The sequence below is a fragment of the Bombina bombina genome, chromosome 10, assembly GCF_027579735.1.
Source record: "Bombina bombina isolate aBomBom1 chromosome 10, aBomBom1.pri, whole genome shotgun sequence".
NCBI classification, from domain to species: Eukaryota; Metazoa; Chordata; class Amphibia; order Anura; family Bombinatoridae; genus Bombina; species Bombina bombina.
In genome coordinates this window covers 13,731,508-13,755,815 of record NC_069508.1, presented here as the reverse complement: position 1 = coordinate 13,755,815, position 24,308 = coordinate 13,731,508, and the positions used below count along the sequence as shown (strand labels likewise).

General features: G+C 38.7%; 1 protein-coding gene across 4 annotated transcripts in view; it reads right to left on the bottom strand.

Moving 5' to 3' along the window:
* Window positions 1-15,377: 15,377 nt before the first annotated feature.
* The window catches only part of NEK7 (NIMA related kinase 7), a 247,263-nt gene continuing 238,332 nt past the window's right edge, over window positions 15,378-24,308 (bottom strand). For all 4 annotated transcript variants that reach the window (XM_053693799.1, XM_053693802.1, XM_053693803.1 and 1 more), the window contains one exon: window positions 15,378-17,390. In XM_053693799.1, coding sequence (XP_053549774.1) covers window positions 17,280-17,390 — 111 coding nt within the window. In that variant the 3' untranslated portion in view covers window positions 15,378-17,279. The remainder of the gene's footprint in view (window positions 17,391-24,308) is intronic.

Sequence of the window (24,308 nt, the reverse complement as noted above, 5' to 3'; positions counted from 1 at the left end):
CCTCCTATTGCACCATGTAACACTCCCTATAACTCCTCCTATTGCACCATATATCCTTCCCTATAACTCCTTCTATCGCACCATATAACCTTCCCTATAGCTCCTCCTATTGCACCATATAACCCTCCCTATAACTCTTCCTATTGCACCATATAACCCTCCCTATAACTCATCCTATTGCACCATATAAACCCCCCTATAACTCATCCTATTGCACCATATAACCCTCCCTATAACTCCTCTTATTAGACCATATAACCCTCCCTATAACACCTCCTATTGCACTATATAACCCTACCTATAACCCCCTCCTATTGCACCATATAACTCTCCCTATTACTCCTTATACCTCCATATAACCCTCCCTATAACTCCTCCTATTGCACCATATAACCCTCCCTATAACTCCTCCTATTGTACCATATAGCCCTCCCTATAACTCCTCATATTGCTCTATATAACCCTCCCTATAACTCCTCCTATTACACCATATAACCCTCCCTATAACTCATCCTATAGCACCATATAACCATCCCTATAACTCATCCTATTGTACCATATAACCCTCCCTATATCTCCTCATATTGCACCATATAACCCTCCCTATTACTCCTCTTATACCTCCATATAACCCTCCCTATAACTCCTCCTATTGCACCATATAACCCTGCCTATAACTCCTCCTATTGTACCATATAGCCCTCCCTATAACTCCTCATATTGCTCTATATAACCCTCCCTATAACTCCTCCTATTACACCATATAACCCTCCCTATAACTCATCCTATAGCACCATATAACCATCCCTATAACTCATCCTATTGTACCATATAACCCTCCCTATATCTGCTCCTATTGCACCATATAACCCTCCCTATAACTCATCCTGTTGCTCTATATAACCCGCCCTGTAACTCCTATTACACTATATAAGCCTCCCTATAACTTCTCCTATTACCCCATAAAACCCATCCTATAACGTCTAATATTAGCACATATAACCCTCCCTTTAACTACTCCTATTACACAATAAAACATATACCCATAATTTAAAACAAACAAACGGTATAACATATTTCAACTGAAAATATTACACACGTGTAAAAACAAAATGTATGCTTATCTGATAAATTTCTTTCTTTCCGGATATGGAGAGTCCACAACGTCATTCAATTACTAGTGGGAATATCACTCCTGGACAACAGGAGGAGGCAAAGAGCACCACAGCAAAGCTGTTAAGTGTCACTCCCCTTTCCATAATCCCCAGTCATTTGACCGAAGGGAAATGGAAAAAGAATAACACAAAGGTGTAGTGGTGCCTATAATCACTGTCTTAATAAAGGGTGGGGTCGTGGACTTTCCTTATCCGGAAAGAAAGAAATGTATCAGGTAAGCATAAATTTTGTTTTCTTTCCTAAGATATGGAGAGTCCACAACTTCATTCAATTACTAGTGGGAACCAATACCCAAGCTAGAGGATACAGAATGAACAGGGAGGGAGAACAAGACAGGTAGACCTAAACATTAGGCACCACCGCTTGAAGAACCTTTTTTCCCCAAAAGAGGCCTCAGCTAAGGCAAAAGTATCAAATTTGGAAAAAAGTATGCAGAGAGGACCAAGTTGCAGCCTTGTAAAGCTGTTCCACAGAAGTTTCATCTTTGAAAGCTCAAGAAGAGGAGACAGCCCTATGGAATGAGCTGTAATTCTCTCAGGAGGCTGCTGTCCAGCAGTCTCATAAGCAAAACGAATCATACTTCTCAACCAGAGGGAAAGAGAAGTAGAAGTAGCCTTCTGACCCATATGCTTTCCTGAGAAACAAACAAACAGGGCAGAAGACTGGCGAAAATCCTTAGTCGCCTGTAGGTAGAATTTTAGAGCATGCACAACATCCAAGTTGTGCAACAGACGTTCTTTATTAGAAGAAGGATTGGGACAGAGAGAAGGAGCAACAATTTCCTGATTAATATTTCTATCCGAAACCACTTTAGGAAGAAACCCAAATTAAGTACGAAGAATCACCTTATCCGCATGAAAGGTAAGGTATGGCGAATCACACTGCAAAGCCGAGAGTTCCGAAACTCTCCGAGCAGAAGAGATAGCAATAAGAAACAAAACCTTCCAAAAAAACCAAAAAAAAAAACAGGTTTAAAAACAGGCCTGACAAAAAGATTGAACATCTGGCACATCTGCCAGATGCTTGTGTAACAAAATAGATAATGCAGAAATCTGACCTTTCAGAGAACGGCCTGACAACCCTTTCTCCAGACCTTCCTGGAGTAAAGACACAATTCTAGGAATCCTGACCCTACTCCAAGAGTAGCCCTCACACCAATAAAGGTATTTACGCCATACCTTATGGCAAATTTTCTGTGTAAAGAGCTCAATGACCGACTCAGAAAGTCCACACTTAGACAGAACTAAGCGTTCAATCTCTAAGCAGTCAGCTTCAGAGAAATGAGATTTGGATGGAGGAATGGACCCTAAGTTAGAAGGTCCTTCCTTCCTCAGAGGCAACCTCCAAGGCGGCCGAGAAGACATCTTCACTAGGTCTGCATACCAGATCCTGCAAGACCATGCATGAGATATCAGAAATAAAAATGCTCTCTCTTGTTTGATATGAGCAATAACTCGTGGAAGGAGCGCAAATGGAGGAAACAGGTATGTTAGACTGAAATCACAAGGAACCGCCAGAGCATCTATCAGAGTGTGGCCTGAGGATTTCTTGACCTTGAACTGTACCTTGGAAGCTTGGCGTTTTGCCAAGACGCCATCAGACCCAACTCCGGCACCCCCCATTTGAGGGTTAACCTGGAGAACACTTCCGGATGGAGAGCCCACTCCCCAGGATGAAATGTCTGTCTGCTCAGGAAATCCGCTTCCCAGTTGTCCACTCCAGGATGTGGATGGCAGTTAGACAACAATTGTGAGCTTCCCCACGCTGAATAATCTGTGCCACCTCCTTCATGGCTAAGGAACTCCGAGTTCCTCCCTGGTGGTTGATGTAAGTCAATGAAGTGATGTTGTCCGACTGAAACCTGATAAACCGGGCTAAGGACAATTAAGGTCTAACAGTCCAGCATATTATGGATCTTTACAATACAAGAGATACTCTATTGATAGGAATTGAGAGTGACACTATTAATGATGAATCAGGTAACGAGAATAACACAACAAGCACAACTGATTTAATGATTGAATTATAAAAAATAATGATCAAAGAACTAAAACAGAAGACAGAAATGAAATACTTAGAGAAATACATCTCTCTTAATATGATCCCTAGAGGGGGGGCGGAGCCAGCTACCGTAGGGATCAGACGTGTTTTCACACAGCTCCTGTTTCCTAAGCTACTTTATTGTATTTAACATGTCTTTAATAGCTACCTAACCGCTTGTAGCGACTTTCTCACTTCAGAGCACCCTAAGGTGAACATTCTGATTCCCTCAATCCACTAAGAAGCCTTTGTGACTTAGGCGGCAGTGTGCGCGGCCCTACCTCCATTGAAACAGACTGATCCTCTCTCTATCTGCAAATACAACCATCTGCCCACCGATTATGGAAGAGATACGAATAATGCTCACCAAGTTGGAGCTACAGATGCAGAATAATTTTAAAGACCTCACGCTTACAATTAGAGCGCAATACACTCCAGAAGAAGACGCTGCAATCAAGATGGTGGATAGAAAGGCCGCTACGCAGCAAGCCCAGACTATGCAAGTTGATCTCCTCAAGATGGGTAACAAGAAAAACAACGAACTGCAGCTCAAGAGAAATACTAGCGCTGAAGAGACAAGCATCGGGGAGCTAGGCTCGCCTTCTATACATTTGTATGCCCAACGGTCTCTAATTAACGCGGCTAGCAACATACAAAAAATAAACTCAGCTCACAGATGGATCCATGAGCTATCGCAGGTACTTGATGGGGGCACAGCAGTTCTGATCACAGAAACAAGCGCTGCTTTGAATGAGGTGATCATTGAAGGATTCCGGAGAAAGTCTAGTCCTCCTCAGACCGGGCAGATAGACACCCGCTCCAGGCTCTATGCGGCAGATCCCTCTTCAGATTCGGGAGTCCCTAAATCTTCTTTGATTCCCTGCATTGGGGAAACCAAGTACATTACACTTCAGGAGAACCCCTCTCAGGTCTCTTACCTCCGGAATGGTGTGCTGCAGCTAAGACACAGTTTGCAATTTCCTATAGACTGGACAACCGACCACAAGTCTGGAGTGGGGTAAACCTTCCCTAATTGACATGCTGTACTGAAGTATGATCATTGCCCGATCATGCTCAGCGATATTGACATTAACTCTACTTCTTAGAAATTTTTCACCCAACCGTAGTAGATCTGTTTGATAGCACCTCAAGGGACTGCTTTGCAATGAGCATTGAACTATGGACTGCAAATAGAATATTACATTCAGCCAGGCTTAGGCTGTTTATTCATGAAGCCACTTAGATTTTAGCATAAAAGTCTCTTATAATTTCTCTCAGAATTATCCCTGGTTTGTTTATTAACTAACTTCCATGTTCATGCTGAAGCTTTTTATATGTATGTTCAAATGTTGCCACATCACTTTTATAGTACTAGTAAAGCTCACAGCTTGTAAGGCGCCCATATCCCTATTAGTAAGCAGGGTATATTGTTTGATGATTATAAGGTCCATTTTTAGATGCTGCTGGGCCGTGTCTACTGGGAAAACACGGTCCAGCATATAAGTTTTTATCCCTTACTTATAAAGCGGTGTGGGCTTTGACTGCAAGGCGCTAGACATATGTTGTGCTACAAGTTATAAGATAAAATAACTAAATTGGTTCAAAGTATCTGGGTACTAATTGACAGTATGTACGGTGTCATATTACCCGTAGTAATGTCAGTGAGCATACATGTAATTTAGACTCTCCCTAGTATATTCTGGTTCTTTATAATGTGTTTAATAATTATTGTTGTCTATATGGGTGCACGTGATCTCTCTATTACTTAAGTGTTGTGTTATATTTATATGTATTATTGATTTTCTGTGACTATACTACTGTAATCCCTAGTTTATCTATGCTCTTATTCACATCTCTAGCACATAATAGTTTTCTTGATTGAGCCTCTCTCCTCCCTTTCCCGCCGGTACTTATGCCTGCGGGTCATATCCCTTCTCCCTCTCCAACATTGCCTAGAGGTGGCACTCCCCCAGGAGAGGGGCTCACCCAGAAGTCTCCCAAACCCCCTAGTCTCCAATTAATCTGACGACCCCCCTCCATCTGACAATATATTATATGACTCTAGGCCCCCCTCTATAGGAATATAAAGGCTTAGATGAGTGTGATTGTATTAATATTAAGTAATAACACCCTAGTCTCTCCTAAATTTGTCCCTGGCGTAGACACACTAACTGGCTCCGCCCCTCCACCCCCCCCTTCCCCCCTATTACATTTTGAGCGGCTCTTGCCCGCTGCATCCCTCTTCCCCATATAACTATAGAGTCACCCCCTCCCTAGTTTTACCCTCACCTGATTAGCTACCTTACTTGTCTTTGTATATAACTAGGAGAGGATCATTTTTGCTTATACTACATCTGTTATACTCTAAAACAAAACTGAAGTCTCTTTATGTGATGACCCATATCGTACGGAAATGTTTGTGATACTAGAATACATTGTCTCCTAATTTTGCTCTGTACACATTGTTTTGTGAATGTTTTGTGACATACCTTATACTCTGTACTGGTTTTTGACTTCAATAAAAAGATAACAAAAAAAAAAAAAAAAAAAGATGAATATGATCCCTAGAGGTTTTAGATTAGAAGACATGCACGTTCCAACTTAATGAAACCCTCCAAGATGAGTGGTTTACAGCCCTAGAGAAAGCTTTATTTTCTCTTATTAATATTATTAAAAAAGCTAGGAGTATTAGTTTGGAAGAAATAGATAAGAGGATCGCTGAAATTAAGGGAACTTTAGAAAATAGAAGAGACTCTGACACCTTTAAAAAGAGACAAATAGAAATTATTAGGACATTGAATAACACTAATATAGAGCTTCAAAGGATAAAGAAAAGAAAACTTAAAAGGGATCAGGATGATTATTCAGGAAACATTGAGCAACCAGTGACTGAACCACCAAAAACACCTAACATACAATCTACTCCGACATTTTTTAATCAAAACAACACTATATATAACCATAAACCCCGGAGGGATAAATTACAAACTGCCCCACAAAGGGCATACACAAACATAAACACATCTATTCACAATAGAAATAGGGAAACACATCCAACACATAATTCACACAGCCATTGGGAAGATGGGAATGATGCCAAAAGATGGACAGAGAGACCATACCATAATACATACACCACACCAACCAGAAGCAACGCCTATTTGAGCAATACATATATATCTAATAATAAAGAATAATATCGGGGCCATGATAGAGAAGAATATCGAGGCCCCAATAGACACACTCAAAATAATAGAGAAGAATATAGAAATCAGAACAGATTTAATCATCATACAAGACATCAAGAAGATAGATTCGAAAATAGATACAAAAACAGATACATATACGAAGATAGGGAAAACTGGGATTATGATAGGACCTGCAGAGAAGGGGGCTATAGTACAAATAATACCACTGAGGCTATAGTACATATAATACCACTGAGGAATAGATATCTACCATTGGCAAAGGGGAATTCTTATCAACTGAATAGGGAAAATAAAACACAGAATTATACCACAAATACATCTAATTTTTTAGGGGAAACCCCAACTGCAGAAACATCAAGAGGGGAGCTAACAGAGAGGGTCCACCTAGCTCCGATAATGAACCTAAGAAAAAGAACTTTAGAGGAAAAAGAGGAGGATGAAGCCGAAAACCCCCAAAAAACTAAGGGAAAGGAGAGACAAGAGACAGTAACAGTCACTAATGGGGTGTTTAATAATAGTAACTATCCATTAAATGGGGAAGAATCTAGAATATTAGGTTTAGGTTTATCTTTTGCTCCCACTTCCGAATTAAATAAATTTGAAACACACATAAATGTTCAACAGTTTGTTAGAAAACTCACCCTAAAAAGGTATTTTTTGTAAAACCCAATTGAGCACAATATAAATACTACCGATACCCAAGGAGGCCAGACACAAAAATACATTCACACAGACCTAAGACCGAAATCCAAGTTTTACCCTACCCATGAAAAAGGAAAAAATTTAGAGTTATTTGAAAAACTAGTCCTGAAGGACCTAGAAAGATATGAAAATAAGAGAACACCTCGGAATCTTAATAAATCAGAGTTTGATACTCTAAAAAAATTAAAGGAAAATGATAACATTGTAATAAAACCTGCCGATAAAGGAATTTGTGATGATCCCTGTGGATGGGAACATGAAGATACGTGTCCTTCAGGTCTATGTTCGTCATGAACTGACCCTCTTGGACCAAATGAAAAATGGAACAAATGGTTTCCATTTTGAAGGACTGTACCCTGAGAAACTTGTAGAGGCACTTTAGGTCTAAAATGGGTCAAAAAGTTCCCTCTTTTTTGGGAACCACAAACAGATTTGAATAGAATCCTAGACCCTGTTCCCTTACTGGAACAATCACTCCCAGGGAGGAAAGGTCCTGAACGCAGTTCAAGAATGCCTTTCTTTTTACCTGGTCTGCAGATAATCTTGAGAGGTGGATTCTGCCCCTGGGAGGGAAAGTTTTGAATTCTTTTTTGTAACCCTGAGATACTATGACCACAGCCAAACAATCTGGGACATCTCGTCTCCATGCTTGACAAAACAGGGAAAGTCTGCCCCCCCCCCCACCCACTTGATCCGAACCTTAGACTCAGCTGAGTGTTTCTTTGATTGCTTCCCCTTATTCCAGGACTGATTGGGCTTCCAAGAAGACTTGGACTGCTCCTGCTTGGAAGAGGAAGACTTTTGACCTTTGAAGTTACGAAAGGAACAAAAATTACTTTTATGCCCTGCTTTGAGTCTGTTCTTCTTGTCTAGATATTAGCCACAATCCCCTGCGGGCTAGGACAGTGAAGCCAGACATCTTGGCTCCCAGTCTAATAACTTGCATGTTAGCATCAGAAATAGAGGAATTAGCTAGTTTGAGAGCCTTAATCCTATCTTGTATCTCCTCCAACAGAGTCTCTACTAAAATTGATTCAGACAAGATGTCGCACCAATAAGATGCCGCACTTGCTACTGTGGCAATACAACCTGCAGGTTGCCTTGATGAACATACATCTTCTTCAAATAATCTTCCAGCTTTTTGTCCATGGGATCCTTAAAGAAGCAGCTATCCTCTATAGGGATCATAGTTCTCTTAGACAGAGTAGAAATAGCCCCTTCTACTTTAGGCACCGTGCGCCAAGAATCTTTAATGGAGTCAGCAACAGTTAACATCTTTTTAAATACGGGAGAAGGGGAGAAAGGAATCCCTGGCTTCTCCCATTCCTGTGAAATAATCTCCGTCAAATGGTCTGGGACAGGAAAAACTTCCACAGAGAAGGAACATCATAGTATTTATTAAGTTTACTAGACTTCTTAGAGTTGACAACAGAAGTATTGGAGTCATCCAAAGTAGCCAATACCTCCTTTAACAGTACATTAAGGGTGTTCAAGCTTAAATCTGAAGTTTACTTCTTCAGTATCAGATGAAGGAATAATACTGTCCAAATCTGAGATTTCACCCTCAGAGGCTACCAGCGTATACTCCTCCGCAGACTTATGAGGGAGGGCAACCTGAGTAGCAGTAGGTGGAATAGAAACCTTACTATCTGAATGTCTAATTTTCCTCTTGCGTTTTCCCAGAATAGAAAAAGTAGATAATGCCGCAGATACCGCAGAAGATACCTGTGCAGCAAAATCTGCAGGCAAATAAACTCCTCCAGGAGGCTGAGAGGAACTGCAGGACACTGTATGTGATGCCATAGAGGCTTGGGAAGTTTAAGGAGAAAGCTGTGGAATTGCCTGAACAGCATCATCCTGAGAGACATTGGGCTCAGAGGGCAACAATTTATCTTTAAATTGAAGTGTTCTAGCTGAGCATGCAGCACAGAATTGCATAGGCAAAACAATTTGTGCCTCTAGGCATAACAAGCATTTGTCAAAAAACACAGAGTCCATGTCCATAATACTAAATAAAAAACTTCCCCAAATTGTAGAAATTTTTGAAATACAGTCACTTTAAGAATTTTTAAAACCACAATTTGGCTGCCAGAAGTCTCTAAAACGATCGTATAGTAAGAGACTGACATTCAATGACGCTGCTCCGCTCCATGAATATCCGACAGCAGAGAGAAGTCACATGACCGGAAGAGAGAGGAAACTACGCAGCAAGTAAAAGGCGTGCATTCCCTTTTGCCTACAACATAAGATGCAAGTAGCTGCAGCTGGTTTCAAACCAAGCAGTGTGTCAGCCTGTTCTAGCTAAGCAAGCAAAGAAAGCCAACTGCCACATTTTAAGTTTATACATAAATCCCTGTATAAAACATAAGCCACACACATACTAATAAAGTATTTCAACAAAAATAGCCCAATGGGCAGCAATGTGTTAGGAAACAAAGCAATGACTACCTCACAACTTCCTAACAGCATAAAAGCCACCACTACTCTACTGAAGAGATTGACGTGGACTCGGCTAAACCCAAATCCTTGCTTGCAGGGAACAGTACTTGAAAAAAGAAATTCATTTCTTCAGACACCAAACTTCACCTCCTCCATTGACCGAGGCAAAGAGAATAACTGGGGATTATGGGAAGGGGAGTGACACTTAATAGCTTTGCTGTGGTGCTCCTTGCCTCCTCCTGCTGGCCAGAAGTGAAATTCCCACTAGTAATTGAATGACGTTGTGGACTCTCCATATCTTAGGAAATAAATAATAGATAAGAAAATACATAATCCCAGCAAACACTTTTACAGAACATTTTGTTTCTAATAAAACAAGTGGAGAATGTTTAGAACTACAAAAGAAAATGAGGGAATTGGGGAAAACTATGAATTGTAAGCAGACTAAAATACACTGTATAAATAGTAATCATCATATTACCCTTAGAAAATTCTAGCAAAACGCACATCTTGACAAGAACCATAGGGGGAAAAAAATCTCTCCAATACGGTCTGTCTCTGAAGATTTCTGTATATACGGATTCTATAAAATGTGCACAATTGAAATGACTCCGGAGTGTGTCACACAAACATGCAAAACAATAAAATACATATAAAGTAACACAGGAGATTTTTCTTTTTAATCTGGCCTTTTATCCCTGGAGGGGCGTATGAAATATAGGGAGAGGATATTGTGTCCAGTAAATCTTGCAAGAGGTTTTGGATCAATGGCTGTATCAGCGGGATTCTGCTTAATGAAGCTTTCCTGTACAGTGCAGCTTTGCGGCTAATAACAGTAGGTATTATGGATAGCCGTGTGGAGCAAAACATCTGTAGGAAAGACAAAATAATTGCTTCGTTTTGCTTTGGAAAGGATTAGGAAGAATCAAAACCCACAGCAAACCGTTTTACTTTGAGGAAGTTTAAGGACAGCATTTTATCCCCCCTTCCCCCCCCCACACATTTTCATGTTTGTATTGAATAAGATAAATCATTAATATGGCACTGCAGGGTGAGAACTCATGGTTTGTAATACACAATGAGCAAAAAGCTTTGAGGTCAATGATACGATACAGAGAGATCTGTACGTACAAGGAGCAGCAATGTGCCAACAAATGTATGCATGTAGACTTGCGATTTCTATGCACCGTATGGGATAATATATGCATAGAGGAATACAGTGCCTCCATAAAGTAACTAGTACAGATACAAGTAATGCTGTCCTGTAACTTGGTTACTTCTTAATGATAATGAAGAATATTGTATTACACTGACACAACAAAACAAACCACAGTTCAACAAGGTCATCAATCTTATAGCTAGTATGTGTTAATGACAGGACATGTGCCAAGTGGATGATAAGCCTAACCATTTAACACAACCAATCATAAACCTAGATTCTGTGTTTAATCAAAAATATCTAAGCTCTTTGTAAATCAATCTACTGTACTGGCCGTCAGTAACGAATCAGATAAACACTAGTTTTTCCTGTTAGAGATGGAATTTATTTTGCCCTAGCTAACTAGTTCTTTGGGTTAAATAGTTCTAACAGCTCCGGACCATGGATATATATATATATATATATATATATATATATAAAATAATCATATCACCTCTAATGTAACTCTTTTCTAGTGTAAACCTGGTCTGGCCAATCTTTGCTTTCATTAATAATTGGAATTCGGTTTTATCTGATTTATCTCTGAGATTGATGATGCAGTTGACTGGTTATAAAGCCCACCTACTAAAAATTCTTAAGGCAGACATTACAACAATCCAAACTGAGTTAAATAAAAGATGTGAGTATGCTAATTATGCCAGTTTTGATAAACAATGAAAAAGGTTGTTGCTGAGTCCAAGGTACAAATAATGGAACACAAACATAAAATATATCAGATACAGCTCTGATTATCAGACAAATACAGTGTATATATGGCGCAGACAGCAGCACTTCCAAGTTAAGGGGCAGCAAAACAGCATTCTTGATAGGCACAGTAGAAGAATGAGATATGGGACAAAACAAGTTTCTTTCACAGATAGGAAGGTAGAATCAGGCAAGGATATTGCAGTGGGAGATAGTGACAGAGAGACTAATGTACCCCAAGGCATATTTAAACAGACATCTATGATTACAGCAGGAACAAATGCTGAAACACACATCATTAAGGATATAGAAGTTCAACCTAAAAAGGTTTATCAACAAGGAACCATAGAGCCAGTGGTTAGGGCAAAAACTAGGTATTTGGTGCAATCACACAGATCAGTGAAATCAGGAACCTATGCACAAAAAGAGAGTGTACATTTTGAGACAGGATACATGTCAGAAACAGATATTAATGTTTTTTCCTTCCCACACAGAATCCAAGAGAGGGGAGATGTACAATAGCCAATTCAAAGCAAATATATCATTAGAGGGTAATTCGCTCACAGCAGAGGTATCAGCCCATGAAGTGATCAATTTATCTAGAATCACTTTAACTGATACTGAGGTAAAGGTGCTCAGCTATGGTCTTGGCTTTGTTCCAACTTGTGACTTCAATCTGTTTAAAAAAATTATATATTAATAGATTGATACTTAATATTACTTTACGGAAACATCAAGATACTGAAACAAATTTGATACAGACTTATAGTCAGGACTCTGAATCACCTCTTCATAAAACATTTGCTGAATCATGTGATTTGCTGACTTTGGATAGCCTTTTCAAACAGGGTATGACATCTCCAAATTTAAATTGGTAAATTGTTTTACAGGCTTTAAGAAAACTTCCAGTTTCTACGCAATTAAGTTGAGAGGTAACATATTGGAGCTGTTTTTTTAATTGGGTAGAGAGGGATTTGATGAGTTTAAAACAACAGGATAATTTAACCAGGTCAGAAAGGGATGCCCTATCATTATTACAATCCAATAGGGACATAGTCATTAACGAAGCTGACAAGTGTGGCTCCATTGTGGTTTCAAACAAGGAGGATTATATCTAAGAAGCCCTTAGACATCCTATGAATGTAAATAGTTACACTAAATTAAATGCTAATCCAACTCTGCAATATTAGCAAGAATTAGGGCACCTCTTGGATGATGGTCTATAACAAGTTTTTTTGGATCAGAACACTTAATTTTCTTATGGTGAAACATCCTGTTACCCCAATCTTCCACTATCTCTCGAAAGTGCACAAATCTCTTAATGATACTAAGGGCAGATTTATTGTGAGTGGCATTGGCTCCTTCCTGGAATGATTATCTCAATGGCTTGATACCATCTTGCAGCCCTTTGTACTCTAATTACCCAGTTATCTTAGGGACAACAAGCATGTGTTGGGTATCCCGGAATGGACAACCTGGAGTAAAGAATGTAGATGGCTGAGAATTGATGCAGTATAATTATACTCATCTATCCCACATGAGGATTTAAGAGATATGGTTCTTCCTTTCCAAATACTCAACGCATACAACTCCCTTTCAAGAATGTTATTGAAGTTACCTTTTTCTTTTTGACGCACAATTATTTTGATTTTGAGGGCGATTGCTACTTGCCCCCTCTAATGCCAACCTATATTTAGATTGTTGGGAGCTGTCCCGCATAAATGTGCCTGACAATCCTTTCAAGATTCATATTCGGACATACACTACTGCCATAGACTGCTAAAGACATGTGCACTCTCCTGAAGTCTATCAGCCTAGATTTACTGTTCAACAAATAATACCAAAAGAGCAAAGCAAATTTGATATTAGTAAATTGGAAAGTTGCTAAAAATTGCATGGCCTATCTTGACAACGTAAGTTTACTTTTGGCTTTACTGTCCTTTTTAGCCAGGTGGGTACCCAGAGAAACTTTTGGAGTATTGGATTTTCCTCTAATATTATATGATGATTTCTTGTGTGCATACAATCTTTAACAGCTTTATTAAATATATACTTTAAACTTTAATATGTTTATTAGTAACATTGTATATATGTACAACACATTTTTGTAGTCTAGTTTTGTAATCCTGTTTCTAAATTCACATATTGTATGCAATTTTCTGTATTTTTCTTAATTTAATATATCACGTAATCTGGTCAGAAGGTTTTGAGGGTAATCTGTATTACACATTTAGAATATTGTCAGAAAGGGTTAACTTGCCAATAATGTTTTAACCAATGGTTGTTGTCCATATAATTTTAAATAGAGCAGTTTGAGTGGTATCTGCTAAGATATGACTACAGCTGAGGTTGAAATGCGTAAGCTTTGAAGGCAGTGCTGGCCCTTCTTTGCTCTCCATGTTGCTGTACAGATCAATAATTTTACCGGAATTAAAATGTAACATTTATTACGAGACATTGTATTCCAGTTCACGCATCTTTCATTGTGACTGGCTAATCTTTCACCATATAACCATCCTACTGCTCCATATAATTCTCCCAATAAATGTTCCTGTTGCACCATATAACCCTCCCTATAACTCCCATACTGCACCATATAATCCTCCCTACAACTCTTCCTATTGCTCAATATAACCCTCCCTATAACTATTCCTATTGCTCCATATAACCCTCATATTGCAACATATAACCCTCCCTAAAACTCCCCTATTGCACCATATAACCCTCCTTATAACTTCTCTTATTGCCCCATAAAACCCTCCCTAAAAAGCCCACAACTCCTATTGAACCATATAACTCTCTGTATAGCTCCACCTATTGCCCTATACAACCCTCCCTAAAACCCTCCATATAATTCCTCCTATTACACCATTTAACCCTCCCTATAACTGCTTCTATTGCACCATATAACCCTCCCTATAACTCCTATTGCACATATAACTCTCCTTATAACACCTCCTATTGTACCATATAACCCTCCCTATAACTCCTCCTATTGCACCATTTAACCCTCCCTATAACTGCTTCTATTGCACCATATAACCCTCCCTATAACTCCTATTGCACATATAACTCTCCTTATAACACCTCCTATTGTACCATATAACCCTCCCTATAACTCCTCCTATTGCACCATATAACCCTCCCTATAACTCCTCCTATTGCACCATATAACCCTCCCTATAACTCCTCCTATTGCACCATATAACTCTCCCTATAACTCCTATTGCACCATATAATCCTCCCTATAACTCATCCTATTTTACCATATAACCCTCCTTATAACTCCTCCTATTGCACCATATAACCCTCCCTATAACTCCTCCTATTGCACGATATAACTTTCCATATAATTCCACCTATTGCACCATATAACTCCTCCTATTGCTCCATATAACCCTCCCTATAACTCCTCCCTACTGCACCATATAACCCTCCCTATAACTCCTCCTTATTGCTCCTTATAACCCTCCCTATAACTCCTCCTATTGCAATATATCACTCTCCATATAACTTCACCTATTGCACCATATAACTCCTCCTATTGCTCCATGTAACCCTCCCTATAACTCCTCCTATTGCACCATATAACTCCTCCTATTGCACCATGTAACCCTCCCTATAACTCCTCCTATTGCACATATAACTCCTCCTATTGCTCCTTATAACCTTCCCTATAACTCCTCATATTGCTCCATATAACCTTCCCTATAACTTCTATTGATCCATATAAGACCTCCTTGCCCCATACAATCCATCTTTACAACTACTCATATTATGTAAAATAATCTATTCCTATTGACTGCTCCCCATGAGATATAAGCGGGCAATTTCCTGCAGAGTAAGATCTGCTGTCTAGACATGAGAGAACATACAGTTATAGACATTAACACAACATAAACCATGTATATTCTTAGAAATGTATATTTTATTTTATACAATATAAGATTGTACAGCAAAATGGGTTTCTTCTTATCCTTTAAGGCTCTGTAACATTATATATAACAGATAACACGCTGGAAAGGAGATTACAGTTTGACTTTAAACAAAAGGAAAAAAATAAAATATAACAAAATAAAATATGTATGTAAACACACACATATATATATATATATATATAACCATAGGGGACATTCATTGTACAGGGGAGGTATTTAGTGTGGGCGATTCAGTCTAAACAAGTGCAGGGAACAGCGGCATCCTTCACTTGGGCACCCTTAACAGTCTCATTTAGGATAGTAAAAAGGCAAATTCTCACACACACCAAAACAATCAGATACATTGTGTGATATGAAGGTCTGAATTACAGCAACAGGCATGATAATGTAAGGGAAACATTGACAAGTGCATTTTTAGCACATGCTAGGATTTATTGCCTGTGCGTCAGGAAGGGTCTGTGCGTGCGAACATGACAGAATATTAGAACAAAAAATGAACGACTGTCCTGTTACACTAAGTCGCATTTTATCAGATATTTCTACACTTACATTAAAACTGCATGAGACACGGTATCTCCAACTCATTAATAAACAGGAAATACATGTAACAAGGCTAAGGCACACTGGCATCAAATGGGTTAATAACCACCTAAATGCACCAGTGCAAATAAAAGCCAACTTAAAACATGGTTATCTTTGGTTTTCTCTGATATTTGTAAATATCATAACACTTTTTCTACAATGTTGAAAAACAAGTTTTATTTTTTTTTTATGACTCATTTACACGTTATAAAAACATTTTTATTGATTGCATAAAATAGACTAATTTAGAATATAGCAAATTAATGTCATATAGTTTTCATTTATTTCAGTAAGGTGAACACCACAAGCCGGGAGAGTCGGGGGTTATTTCTGCTGCCGGCTTTAGCATGAAACATAGGATTTTTTAAAATGAGCTCGATTTGTTCTGCTATATGAGTTGAAGCTGGACAGATCTGTATTGCCTTGTAGCTCACGTCATTGTGTTTACCAGGCAAATACGCATTATTTAAACCCTCAATATAATACCATTTGATTAATTTATAGTAATATGATTTTGGTCCTATTTAGTATTTCACCTTAAAAAAAATATACTGTGTATATATTTAGCATTGTGTAAGGGGCTCTGCAGATACAACATTCGCACTATGAACATGAAGGAAATCTTTGGTATCAGAATTAAAGGCTTGTGGTTGTATTGGAAGATACAAAATATATTTATCTGATGCATAGAAGAAAAATGGAAAATCTCAAATGACAGATTATTCCCGATCTTAAGAGTCTATAGATAGAAAGCATTTTAACTCATTTACTGCCACGGACAAATTAGTAGGCAACAAGAAAGTTCGGTTGTGTTTTTCGCTACTAATTGCCCGTACTGGTGTAGTGATGTTGTGCTTCTCACTACACTTATATGTAATTAGAGGCCCCTCCTACAAGGCATTATAAGGTAATGTGTTACATCTGTCCTGCTGTGCTTGACTTTATGGAGTAGATACTGTGATCTGAGAACCATGACAGTATCCCATAGCTCGCTAAATGTACCACTACAAGGTCATAGAGATGAACGTTATGGATTAATTCTGCTACATTACAACTCTGTCCTTAAGGGTCTGCTCAATAAAGCCAACCCCAAGTCAGACAGCTGTACCCTGCCGCTTATTTCTATAATGTGTAGAATAATCTTAAATGAGACCCCACCAGTGTCAGAGGACCGGGTCTAACCATCCATAAGGCTGCAGGAGAGGGATGACTGGAACTCCTCTAATGGGCATAGTGACTAAAAAAATACTTGAAAGAGTGTGGACGAGGGGGGATAATCCTTGTTGTATTCTAGCTGCTGGCGGTCAGTGCATGCATTCGCTTCGCCACCTCGTACACATATGTAACATCTGGCCTCTTCTCTGGGTCAGGGTTGATGCAGGTGTTCACCAACATCCTCAGCTTTAGGGGGGAAAAAAGAAAAAAGATAATAAATTAGTTGTTCCATCTCATTTTAGGCTAATCCTACCCACAACCGCATAAAGGCAGATTGCGATAGGATTACAAAATCTAAACAAAATGCTTCTAGCAACTGAACATCTGAGACTTTATAGTTGGTAAAGATGACCCGAGATCCGGTGGTGTAATATACAGAGTCAGACACACACCTGTACATACAAATAACCATCAAACTGAACAACTGGTGCTGTTATTTATTAACCAGTATAAACCAAGAGATGGCAATGAGGGAGAATTTTTTTTTTATTAAAGACATATGATTCTGAATTTAGTACATACTTTTTTTTAAAATTTTTGTCTGAAAGGAACTGGGAAAAAAACAATAGTTTGTTAAGAACTAAATCAAGAGTGCAGGTTGTATTATTGTGCTCAGAAAATAAACACCATATTTAACTACATAGTAACTTTTATAATCTAAATACAAAGGTTTAGGATATGCAGTATCTTGTAAGAGAGTTCTTCCCTGCTATAAAGTATATCTATTTTGTTGACATATTTGGCTATTTATCTGCAATGTATTACCTGTGTACCATCACACGTTGATGACTCGGTAGACAAACAACCATCTGTGGTTAGACTCAATGTTTCACTACTGCACAGCTGCTTTGTGCTATACTAATAAACCACATTTTTTGCATAGGGATTAATGTCTATGTCACATGCAGGGACTAATTACTTCTCCTTTTCTCTTCCATCACACACCAGTTAAAGGTTTAGCCATATGAGGGAGGGGACATGACAGAAGATACGCCCCAGAAGAAGCAGCAGATGATATGCACAATGTGGGCAATTTGTGTGGTGTAAATGTAAGCAAACACCTTATTCTCTCTCATATACTATCATGACAATACATGGAATAATGAATTACTGATGGCAGCACATAAATCCAACCTGGCGCTACCAAGAGCACATGAGTTCACACACTATTTGCATATAGAACATATTTTACCAGGAAGGATACATTTAGATTTCTCTTGTTTTCAAGTATGTCCTGGGTCCAGAAAACATTGCATTGATACAATAGGGTACAATAAAATACAAAAACAATAATAATACATAATATATGCAAAATGTAACATAGAACAGGTAGGAAATATATAATTAACCATGACAGGCACATTCTGTTTTGAGATATGTAGAGAGGGATCTCTTAAAGGATTTTAGCCTTGGGGAAGGTTTTAAAGTGTGCAGGAGATCGTTCCATAATTGTGCTGCTCTGTAGGAAAAGGAGGATCGAGCTGCTTTCTTTTTGTATTGAGGCAAACTAAATAATGTGCTGGTATTGGATCGGAGGTTATGGGAGTTGGGAACAGCCAGAGAGAGCAGTCTGCTCAGGTAGGGTGGGAGCTTCCCAGAAAAGCTCTTCAACACAAGGCTGGAAAGATGGAGGGTGCGTCTGGATTCAAGCGACAGCCAGTTTAGCATGTCACAATGGTGGGTCCTGTAGTTACATTGTAGCACAAAGCGGCAGAACGAGTTATACAGTGTATTAAGTTTATTTAGGCGAGTTTGCGGTGCAGGTGCATATACTACATCCCCATAATCCATGACTGGCATCAGCATTTGCTGTACAATCTTTTCCTTTACTGTAGGGCTGAGGCAGGATTTGGTTCTGTACAGGGCACCTAGTTTTGGATAAAGTTTAGATGCAAGCTTTTCTATGTGGATGCCAAAAGATAGATTGGGGTCTAACAACATACCCAAGTATTTGAAAGAGTAGATTGCGGTCAGTGTGCCATTTGATTTTGTTTGCCATTTAATTTAAAGGCATACAAAAAAGAGGAACTGGAAAATAATATTGTGCTTTTATACAAAAAAAAATAACCACCAAAAACAGGGTGGGCCTCATGGACTCTTGCCATTATGAAAGAAATGAATTTATCAGGTAAGTTCTTACATAAATTATGTTTTCTTTCATGTAAATGGCAAGAGTCCATGAGATAATGACGTATTGGATAAAATACCCAAGATGTGGAAGTCCATAGACGAGTCACTAAAGAGGGAGGGATAAAATAAAAACAGCTATTTCCGCTGAGAAATTAAATCCATAAAATAAGTTCTTCTTAAAAACAGAATAATCAAACTGAGACAGCTGCCTGAAGAACTTTTCTATCAAAGACTGCTTCAGAAGAAGCAAATACATCGAAATGGTAAAATTTTGTAAATGTATGCATATAAGAACAAGTTGCTGCTTTGCAAAACTGATCAAATGAAGCTTCATTCTTAAAAGCCCAAGAAGTGGCAACCAATCTAGTAGAATGAGCTGTAATTCTCTAAGGCGGAGACAGTCCCGCCTCCAAATAAGTCTTGTGAATCAAAAGCTTTAACCAAGATGCCAACGAAAAGGCAGAGGCTTTCTGACCTTTCCTAGAACCGGAAAAGACAACAAATAGACTAGAAGTCTTCCTGAAATCCTTAGTAGCCTCAACATAGTATTTCAAAGCCCTTACCATATCCAAAGAGTGTAATGATTTTTCAAGCAAATTCTTAGGATTCGGACACAAGGAAGGAACAACAATTTCCCTACTAATGTTGTTAGAATTCACAACCTTAGGAAGAAATTTAAACGAAGTCTGCAAAACAGCTTTATCCTGATGGAAAATCAATAAAGGAGACTCACAAGAGAGAGCAGACAATTCAGAATCTCTTCTAGCAGAAGAGATAGTCAAAAGAAGCAACACTTTCCAAGAAAGTAGCTTAATATCCAAAGAATGCATAGGCTCAAAAGGGGGACCCTGCGAAACCTTCAAAACCAAATTAAGATTCCATGGAGGAGAAATAGACTTAATAACAGGCTTGATACGGACCAAAGCCTGAACAAAACAGTGAATTATCAGGAAGTTTAGCAATCTTTCTATGAAATAAAACAGAAAGAGCAGAGATTTGTCCCTTCAAAGTACATGCAGACAAACCTTTATCCAAACCGTCCTGAAGAAACTGTAAAATTCTAGGAATTCTAAAAGAATGTCAAGAGAATTTATGAGAAGAACACCATGAAATATAGGTTTTCAAAACCCGATAATAAATCTTCCTTGAAACAGACTTACGAGCCTGCAAAATTGTATTGATCACTGAGTCAGAGAAACCTCTATGACTAAGCACTAAATGTTCAATTTCCATACCTTCAAATTTAGGGATTTGAGATCCTGATGGAAAAACGGCCCTTGAGACAGAAGGTCTGGCCTTGAAGGAAGTGACCAAGGTTGGACAATGGACACCCGGACAAGATCCGCATACCAAAACCTGTGAGGCCATGCTGGTGCTATCAGAAACACATGTGATTGTTCCATTATGATCTTGAAGATCACCCTTGGAAGAACTAGAGGTGGATAAATATAAGCAAGTTGATAAGACCAAGGTACTGCTAACGCCTTCACCATCTCCGCCTGAGAATCCCTGGACCTGGAAAGGTATCTGGGAAGTTTCCTGTTTAGATGGGAAGCCATCAGATCTATTTCTGGAAGACCCCACATCTGTACAATCTGAAAAAACACATCTGGATGGACCACTCCCCCGGATGCAAAGTCTGACGGCTGAGATAATCCTCTTCCCAATTGTCTACACCTGGGATATGAATCGCAGAAATTAGACAAGAGTTGGATTCCGCCCAAGAAAGTATACGTGATACTTCTTTCATTGCTAAAGGACTGCGAGTCCCTCCCTGATGATTGACATATGCCACAGTTCTGATATTGTCTGTCTGAAAGCAAATGAAAAGTTATCTCTTTAATAGAGGTCAAGCCTGAAGAGCCCTGAAATAGCAGGGAGTTCTAAGATACTGATTGGTAACCTCGCCTATAGAGGATTCCAAACCCCTTGTGCTGTCAGAGACCCACAGAGAGCTCCCCAACTTGAAAGACTTGCATCTGTTGAGACTACAGTCCAGGAAGGACGAACAAAAGAGGCCCCTTGAATAATACAATGATGGTCTAACCACCAAGTCAGAGAAAGTAGAATGCTGGTCTCATATAAAAACGAGCAAAGGGGATTGCGTCCGATGCTGCAGTCATGAGACCGAAAATTTCCATGCACATAGCCTCTGAAGGGAATGATTGAGACTGAAGGTTCTGACAAGCTGAAACCAATTTTAATCGTCTCTTGTCTGTTAGAGACAGAGTCATGGACACTGAATCTATCTGGAAACCTAAAAAGGTGACCATTGTCTGAGGAATCAAGAAACTCTTTGGTAAATTGATCCTCCAACCATGTCTTTAAAGAAACAACACTAGTTGATTCGTGTGAGATTCTGCTAAATGAAAAAATTGAGCCAGTACCAAGATATCGTCCAAATAAGCAAACACCTCAATACCCTGCCCCCTGATTACGGATAGAAAGGCACCGAAAACCTTTGAAAAGATTCTTGGAGCTGTCGCTAGGCCAAATAGAAAAGCAACAAATTGGTAATGCTTGTCTAGAAAAGAGAATCTCAGAAACCAATAGTGATCTGGATGAATCGAAATGTGAAGATAAGCATCATGTAAGTCTATTGCAGACATGTAATAACCTTGCTGAACAAAAGGCAGAATAGTCACCATCTTGAAAGTTGGGACCCTTACAAAATGATTCAAAAACTTCAGATCCAGAACGGGTCTGAACAAATTTTCTTTCTTTAGGACAATGAAGAGATTTGAATAAAAGCCCAGACCCTGTTCCTGAAGCGGAACAGGTATAATCACCCCTGAAAGCTCCAGATCTGAAACACACTTCAGAAAAGCCTGAACTTTCACAGGTTTTGTTGGAACATGAGAGAGAAAGAATCTTCTCACAGGAGGTCTTATTCTGAAACCTATTTGATACCCTTGAGAGACAATGCTTTGAATCCACTGATTCTGAAAGGGCCGCACCTTCATGTAGTCTTAGGGGCTGGCTTTTGGCTTCTTATAAGGCTTGGATTTATTCCAACTTGAAGATGGCTTCCAATTGGAACCAGAGTCCTTAGGGGAAGGAGTGGTTTTCTGTTCTCTATTCTGACGAAAGGTATGAAACCGATTAGAAGCTTTAAATTTACCCTTAAACTTTTTATCTTGGGGCAAAAAAAAAAAAAACTACCTTCCCCTCCAGTGATAATGGAAATAATATAATTCAACTGAGAACCGAATAAATTATTACCCTGGAAAGATAGAGATAGTAATCTAGATTTAGATACCATGTCAGCATTCCATGATTTAAGCCATGAAGCTCTTCTAGCTAGATTAGCTAAAGACATAGATTTAACATTAAAAATAGCATCACAGATAAAATGATTAGCATGTTGAAGCAAACGAACAATGCTAGACAAATCAGAATCTGTTTCCTGATGTGCTAAGCTATCCAACCAAAACTCCAAAATAGCCACTGGTAAAGGATATAACTTCTTAAACCTAGAAGGAGGATTAAAAGAAGCACCAGGCTTAGACCATTCCTTAGCAAACACATCAGAAACCGCATCTGGAACAGGAAAAACCTCAGGAGTAATCACAGAAGGTTTAAAAATAGAATTGAAATGTTTACTGGTTTTGTTATCAAGAGGATCAGACTCCTCAATACCTAAAGTAACCAATACTTCTTTCAACAAAGACCGAATATATTCAATCTTAAAAAGATAAGAAGATTTATCAATTTCAATGTTTGAAGTAGGATCTTCTGAACCAGAGAGATCCTCTTCAGAGGAGGATATTTCATCACAAATTTCATCAGTTTTATGAGAGGTTTTAAAAGACCTTTTACGTTTATTAGAAGGAGGAATAGCAGACATAGCCTTCTGTATTGCATCAGCAATATAATTTTTCATATCAACAGGGATATCATGTACATTATATGTTGAGGGAACAACAGGTGCTGTACTAGTACTAATAGAAACATTATCGGCATGCAAAAGCTTATCATGACAACTGTTACATAGTATAGCCGGAGATATAATCTCAGCTTGCTTACAACAGATACACTTAGCTTTGGTAGAACTGCGTTCAGGCAGCATGGTTCCTACAGTAGCTTCTGAGACAGGATCAGACAGACATCTTGCAAAATGTAAAAGAAAAAATAACATTTAAACAAAATATCCAATTTCCTCATATAGCAGTTTCCGGAATGGGAAAAAATGCATATGCTAAATAAGCAGAAAAGCAAACAGCAAAGCCCTCTAGAATATAAAGAGAGCAGGGAGCATAAAGGAGGTGGGGTAAAATAAGAAAAAATTATTTGGCCCCAAGTATGACGCACAACGCAAAGTGAAAACATTTTTGGCGCCAAACCAACTAACGTCAATAAAGACGCAGGAAATGACGAAACTTGTGACACTATAGACGCAAATTTGCGTCAAAAAAAATTTTGCACCAAAAATGACGCAATAGATAACAGCAATTTGCGCCCTTGCTAGCCTAGATTTGCCCGTGCAATTTAAGGAAAAAAACAAATCAAATTGGAAAAAAAACTAAACCACAGGAAAGAAAATTTATAAAAAATAACTTCCTAAAACATGATTCTCATACTGAAATTGTTAGATTGCAAAGGGAAATACACATAGACCTGACTCATGGCAAATATAAGTAAATACATATATTTAAAACTTTATATCAATACATACAGCGCCAAACATAGCTGAGAGTGTCTTAAATAATGATACATACTTACCGAAAGACACCTATCCACATATAGCAGACAGCCAAACCAGTACTGAAAACTATCAGCAGAGATAATGGTATAAGAGTATATCTTCAATCTGAAAAGGGAGGTAGGAGATGAATCCCTACGACTGATAACAGAGAACCCTTGAAAAGATTTCCCATGAGTGAAACCATAAAAATCAAAAGGCAGTACTCTCTTCACATCCCTCTGACAAATACTGTACTCTGAGAGGAATTGGGCTTCAAAATGCTTAGAAAC